Source organism: Galeopterus variegatus, unplaced genomic scaffold, assembly GCF_000696425.1.
Source record: "Galeopterus variegatus unplaced genomic scaffold, G_variegatus-3.0.2 Scaffold1486, whole genome shotgun sequence".
Lineage (NCBI taxonomy): Eukaryota > Metazoa > Chordata > Mammalia > Dermoptera > Cynocephalidae > Galeopterus > Galeopterus variegatus.
Genome location: NW_007727597.1, coordinates 324,306 through 331,882, shown reverse-complemented (window position 1 = coordinate 331,882; position 7,577 = coordinate 324,306). Strand labels below are relative to the sequence as shown.

The following is a 7,577-nucleotide window of genomic DNA, read 5'->3' as shown; positions in this document are numbered from 1 at the left end:
ACTGAGGGCTGCGATCCCGTTGCCGGTCCCGGTCCGGTACGGGCGCGACCGTTGCCGGACACGAAAAAAAGACAAAAAGGAAAAAAAGAAAGTGGCTGGTCAAACTCACTTATCCTCACAATAAAAAAAATGCAACATGGCAACGAACAGGCAAAGTCAGCAAGAAAATTCTATTCATGTCCTTAATCAAAGGATCAGTGCTATTCATTACCACATAAACACTGCTTCTTTCCTTATATCCATTCTTGAGATATGCACTGCAGACCTAAATTAAATATGATCACTTCTCCCCTAATTCTAACTCCAATAACTTGAAGGACAACTTTTAAAAAAAAACTGAAAACACAATAATTGCATTTTGTTGCATTTTAAATAAACATCTAGAAAAACAGTGGAAATACTCATTAAGGCAAAATCCCTACCATGTACATGAAACCTGACATTTCCTAATGAAAACAGGACTACCAATTTCTCTACTACAAATTGGCAATTGTACTTTAAATAGTTATAAACCAGGCCTACTCCAATTTTATTTGGGTTTAATATGCTACACTTAATGTTGGCATTGAAGTCTGCAGAAATAACGTGTGCAGCCATCTTTCCAGGTTCTTCTCCCACTCGTGCGGAGGAAAGGAGGATGGGTGTACAGTGCAGTGGTTAAGAATGCACTCTGGAGTCTGAGTGCCTGGATTCAACACCAGCCTCCACAGATCCTAATTGCAATCAGCCTCTTTGTGCCTCAGAGCTCTTGTCTATAAAATAGGAACAATAATAGCACCTACATCAAAGGATTCTGAGAATTAAAATAATTCATGTTAATTGTTCCACACAGTGCCTGGCTTAGTCATTGTTCAATAAAAATTATCTATTTTTTTACCCTCTTACATGTGCCTCACACTCCTATACAGTTGGGCTGCTTGCTGCTCTCTTCACTATTAGGCAGTGGTTTTTACTAGGCAGTAGAATCTAGAAGTTTAAAGCATACTATTCTATAGGAGCAGCTCTGTATCTGGAGTAAAGGGCACCACCACTTGGCCTCTGTCTTTTTGCAATCACTAGCAGAGGGCACACAAACTGTGCTTTTGTCCCTCTGTGCTTTGTTCTTATTGTTCTGAGTCTGGACCACCCTACTGCCTATTCTCAGGCCTGATGAAATCCTCCTCCCCTTTGAGGCCCATCTCATTCTGATCTAGTTAAACAATTATGACTTGTCCCCACTGACTTGCACCTCCATTGCTCTTTGTTTGCAATTCTCTTATTATACTCATTATATTCACCCTGACATCCATTACTGTCATTTATGACCTTGTCTCCTTCATGGATAAGGACTGTGTCTTACTAGCCTATTTACTCTCTACAGTATTTAACAACCTGCAAAGAGTCGTACTCGAAAAGCATTTATTAGATTTGAAACAGTCATGCTTACTTGTGAAAGTAACCATAATATATTATCTATGAAAGGAGCTCTCTCATGGATGTTTATAAAGATTAAATGAGATAATGCATGTACTTACAAGTTAATATTTTATCATTATCAATAACAGCTAGCATTTCTTGAATGTTTACCACACAAAGTGCTCTACATGTGTGAACTCCTTAAAACGGGGTTTGGCATAATAATCTTCCATTCCCCTTGCACAGAATAGATGAGATATAGGTGTTTTTTAAATGACTGTTGAAGAAAAATGGCACTGATATTACAAATTTAAAAGTAACCAGGGCCGGCCCGGTGGCGCACTGGATAGTGCGCCGCTTGGGAAGTGCAGCGGCGCTCCCGCCCGAGGGTTCGGATCCCACATACAGACCGGTTCCCGCTCACTGGCTGAGTGAGGCGCGGGAGCAACGCCGAGGGTTGCAATCCCGTTGCCGGTCCCCGGTCCGGTACGGGGGCAACACTGAGGGTTGCGATCCATTGCGAGACACGGAAAAAAGACAAAAGACAAAAAATAAAATAAAATAAAATAAAAAATAAAAATAACTGAATTGCCTTTATTATTTAAAAGCTGACTTGAACAGACAGTGAAATTCTTAATACTTCACAGCATAGATTTAAGGATCAAAATAATTCAAGATATGCAAAAGTACAGGAAAAATTGCAAATCTTAAAAATGAAATCTGTATCTAGTATTCAGGACTACTAAGGGATGAGAGGGGAGGAAAATGGCACTAAGCTTCTGTAAGCCTCAATTCCCTGGACTGTAAAATAAGCCTATAACTGGAACCTACCACACAAGGCTGCTGGGAGGATTAAATCAGATGATACCAGTAAAGTGATTAGAACACAGTAATAATGAAACATATATCTACCTAATTTGTTTTTATCATGAGAGATGTTCTCAATCATCTCATAAAGATCTAGAAACATGATGGGTAAACTAAATCCAGAGTTGATCCAAGTTTTCTAAGGCACAAAATGTTCTAAATTCTTGCCAGTGTGAAAACACTGGCATGTTGGTTTTATCTTTTCATTGCCATTTTATATAACAATGGAAATGGACATCGATAAATAGTGAAAGGCTCAGTAAGGTATCAGAAGGAGAACGTGAAAGCTTGGAAAAGCCAGAAAGCATATATTCATTTTCTAAAATAAATTTCTTCAGGAATTAAAATGCCTAGTTTAAACCCTACATACATATCATTGTTGAGTGAAATGAAAAATTATTAGATTTTTGTGCAATGATTTCTTTTATATTTTATAGATAAAGTTTTAATTTGTTATTCTGTTAATTTGAGTTTTTAATAGTGATAAAATGAGAAAATAAAGCACCAAAGATCTGAAAGGCAAAATGCCACAATATAACCAACAGTGCTTTTTTTTCCAAGCATAATTATGTAAGCCACTTAATAAGAGTAAAAAGATATTAATAGAATCATTTAAATAAAATTTAAAAATTACTTTTAGTGAGTCCAGTTTCCTGGTATCATATTATAAATCTCTTTAAATATAAGGATATACAAAGCTAGAGAATTTTTAAAATGACAACACAGATGGAAACTAAAAATGCTTTGCAATGATTCATATGCGTAATATACTGCACTGATAAGCGTTTCCTTTTTAAAATCTGTATTTGTAAAGGCACCAAAATAATCATTTTCTCAAAATGATCCCAAGGCATCAACGAGATTTCCTACCAAAATTACTCTCCAGACTGAAAGCCTAAGTATGCATGTCATCTGTTTTATATCAATACCAGCCTGTCTTTGAATGCTATGTATGGAGATAGAAAAGACAGAGGCCAAGTGGTGGTGCCCTTTACTCCAGATAAAGAGCTGCTCCTATAGAAGAGCATGCTTTAAACTAGTTCTAGACTACTGCCTAGTAAAAACTATTGCCTAATGGTGAAACTCCTACTTAATGGGACAACATATTTAATGCACTTACTTCCCAAGTAAAATTGGAGAAACTCACTCTGCCAAATCTTAATTTTGCCTAGAGAAGTCATTAAAGAAAACAACTATCATATACTATCATTAATAACTGATGAAGGAAAGAATATTTTAATACTCCCAAGGATAGAAAGGTCATAATATCAGAATGGCCAATTTTGTGAATTAAATAAATTTAACTTTGAGTTAAATTCATTATAGTGTTCTTATCTTTCCTGTGTGGATGGAACCATAAAGTATTCATCAAAGATTGGCACCATCTGTGGTCCAATATTTTGCAATCACTAACAGAGGGCACTAAGTATGCCAGAAATCCCATAAGATGTTTATAATTGAGGTATACATAGTTAAAACAAAAGAAAACAGCAATAAATAACTCCTTTATATAAAGTAACATGTTCTGATATAAATTTAGAGTGTCAAGTATATGACTATATTATCATTGTCTAGATGTTTTTATTCTCAATAATTTAATATCATAAATTATTAATAATAGCAACTGAATCAATCAAGTTGAACCTAATCATCATTTTTCTGCTCCTTTGTTAGAATGCATGTCCAGAATATTTATTGGAAACAGCACCTAAAACAGTTAAGTTTATGTATCAGTTGTCTTTTGGAGCATTCAAAGTTCTTCAAATTTACAAGTTATAAATGTGGATACTCACAGCATTATTTAGATATACATATGGAATAAACATTACCTGTGCATTATGAAAAGCAAAATGTATAGAGAAAGGAAGAATTTTAAAAATTATGTCAACTTGGTTCATTATATATTTCTCATTGGCTGAATTAAAAGAATAAATATACCTTGAAAATGATTTTTTTGGATTCCTATTCATTTTAATAAAATTAGAATTTTTGATTAATTAAGGAAATACCATCAAAAATTGTTCACAAAATGACATTCAATACCTGGACCAATTTTATTTTTGAAGAAAGTTTTTTAATGCAATGTTAAAACTACTACCACCCATTGCTAAGATGCACTATGGCTGAAATGCTAGCAGAAAGAGATGAAATAAGAGTACATAGGTATAAGATCTACAGAATTAGCCCATATGTTCAAATTACTCCAAGCAGAGTGTGTATAACACTTGCTGGTTAGACAGTTTTTCAGATCACTACTCTTCATCCTCTTCCCTCCGCTGCCTCTGTCTGTATGGATCATCCTATCACACATCTGCATCTCGACCAAAGAGCCCCCACATTTAGGTACAGGAAGAGTGGAGGGAGAAAATCTTGAGCATTTTAACTTTGTTACTGATTAGGACCCAAATTTTAAACTATACTATACTATATTTACTATATTTAAAAATCATAGCTAAAATACATCTTTGGTGGTACTAGTAGACTTTTAAAATCTAGGGTTTTAAGAACAGTGTTGTGTAGTGGCCAACAGAACAGGCTTTGAAGCAGATTGCTTGAACCCTGGTTCTTACAGCTTATCAACTGTGTAAAATTGGATTTATTACTGAATCTCTCTGTGCCCCCAGATTTCTTATCTCTAAAATGGAAGTAACAATAGTGCCATACTCATAGAGTTGGAAGATTAATTAGGATAACATATTTAAGGCACTTATAACAAAGCCTGGTGAAAATGCTCATTAGTGTTAGCCATTATTATTACTATATTAATTATTATTCATGTAATAACATTATTACTGTGCTGTATTATTGATATTATTATTAATGCCACTACTTATTCCAAAATACTTTAAAAATTCACTGCATGTATGGAAGACTGTCAAAAGAGTTGAACAGGCTGCCTGGTGAGCTCATCTAGTTAGAGTATGGTGCTAGAACACCAAGGTCAAGGGTTGGGATCCCAGTTCCAGGCAGCCACAAAAAAAAAGTTGAGCACTGTTTAAGTACCCTTTCAGTTCTGACTGAGAGAATTTTGTCAGATAAGAAATGCTAAAAAGGTTAAGAAAAGAAAATGAGTAACTGCAAAGAGAACATCCTTCACAATAAATGGTATCTGTTTTCCCCATCAAAAGCAGAAACTTATTAAAGTCTGTATTCTGGAACCTGAATAGGAAACCTGAGTGGCAGGAATGTTCTCCTTCTGAGGTTGGCTGGTTGGTTCAGCTGGTTAAAGCACAGTGTTGATAACACCAGGGTCAACCGTTCAGATCCCATTACTGGCCCGCCCCCCCCCCCCCCCCCCCGCAAAAAGAGCGTTCTTCTCTGAAAGCCAAACTCACCCCTTGTTCATCCAGTTTCATGAGCTGCTCTGTGACTTTGGGAGTGTTGAAGGCCAACCGCAGGCACTGGACACTGAGCTCGGGAATCACGTGCTCCAGCACTTCTTTCAGAGGCAGCCCCCTGGCTGTCGAGTGCTTTGCCGTTGAGGGAATGGCATCCTCCAGGACCGAACCTCTCAGTGTCATGAGCTGAAAGAGACAGGGGCTGTGGTGAGGCCTCTGTGGAGGCAGGAGATAGCTGAACACATCACATGCACTGCAGGCCTAGACGGCGGGGCTCCTTACAGAGCTGGGGGGTGACTTCTGATTGGTTAAGCCCCCAAGGCAGAAGGAATAAGAAAAATGATACCAACGATACTTTATATGTGAAGAAAGAAGCCATTGCTTTTGAAAAGACCCAGGCAAGTCCAAAGGAACTCATAATCAAGCCTTCTGAGGATATTTACTTAAACGTCAAATATAACATTTCCTTAAAGTGATCAGTAAGATCAGGGTCTCTATATGGCTATATAGTGCATCTAAACGCTCTGACCAGGAAACTAAGAAGGAGGTATCCCAGAGAAATATCTGAAGAAGAAATACTTAGAATTTGGATGTTATACCTTTTTGACTTATAAAAGGAAAAGGGGTTGGAGGTGGGGGGAATAAAGTTTTAAATCTGATAATGCATGGCTGACAAACATATACTATTCATATCCCCAACTGCTGCTACAATAAGACAATGACTATAGTTAGTACAGCAGCACAGTAAACAGCACTTGAAATTACCTTAAATTTTCCTTTATTTCTTAAAATAGCTTCCATTATTATGAAATATAAACTTGAGCAAAAACATTTCTTTATCTAATGATGATTTGCTGGAGACAAGTTAACCAGACATGAAGTCTAAAGTAGTCTTACCTGCCAAGAATTTATACATGGCAAAGTTAACATAATTTAAATATTGTATGGTGAAAAAACTCATCAAAATTCCATTAAATATGTAGATTGTAAGGCATTATTGTGCAACAGGAGCTACAAAAGCTACTAGAGGAGCACACGTTGAGGGAGGTGTGTGGCACGTAAGAGGCCAAGAGGTGAGAAATCCATGAATGAAATCTAGGAAGGATATACAGATAACCCTGGAACAACGTGGGTCGACGAGCACCCCAGCTGAAAATCCCGTATAACTTTTGACTTCCTTAACTACAAGTTAAAAACTTAACTACAAACAGCCTACTGTTGACTGAAGCCTTATGGATAAATAGTCAACCAACACATATTAACACCCATATATGATTAACACTTGTATGTATTACATACTGTATTCTTACAATAAAGTAAGCTAAAGAAAATGTTATTAAAAAAACATAAGGAAGGGCTGGCCCGGTGGCGCACTCAGTAGAGTGCGGCGCTTGGGAGTGTGGCGGCGCTCCCGCCGAGGGTTCGGATCCCATATAGAGACCGGTCCACTCACTGGTTGAGCGCAGTGTGGGTGCAACACCAAGGGTTGCGATCCCGCTCCATATAGAGACCGGTCCGCTCACTGGTTGAGCGCAGTGTGGGTGCAACACCAAGGGTTGCGATCCCGTTGCCAGTTGCAACACCGAGGGTTGCGATCCCGTTACCGGTCACGAAAAAAGACAAAAAGGAAAAAAAAAAAAAAAATAAATATAAACAAATCTCTTTCATTTCAGTAGAAGTAATTATTACATAACATAAACAAAAAAGACCATACATATATTTCTGGTGTGGTAGTTTGTTTATGAACAAAATTTTATGGCATGTGAGTGTTTTTTTAAGCATAGGACACAAGGACTTATGAGGACTCTTGTTTCTGTAAGTCATTAACAAAAATGTCAGTAACAATAATAATTCAAATGTAAAAAATGAGTCATTCTTTTTCTCATCTGCTCTGACTTCTGTGAAGTTAGCTGCTGTCTTTCTGTGGCTCAGGATGCAGTGATTCACATTTCTGGTCTTGACTTCCAAATTGAGGAT

At 37.1% G+C, this 7,577-nt stretch overlaps 1 protein-coding gene across 3 annotated transcripts in view; it reads right to left on the bottom strand.

Annotated features, from left to right (window-relative positions):
- The window catches only part of SIPA1L1 (signal-induced proliferation-associated 1 like 1), a 313,419-nt gene that overhangs the window by 52,510 nt on the left and 253,332 nt on the right, over positions 1–7,577 (bottom strand). For all 3 annotated transcript variants that reach the window (XM_008577308.1, XM_008577309.1, XM_008577310.1), the window contains one exon: positions 5,598–5,786. In XM_008577308.1, the coding sequence (XP_008575530.1) occupies positions 5,598–5,786 (189 nt within the window). The remainder of the gene's footprint in view (positions 1–5,597; positions 5,787–7,577) is intronic.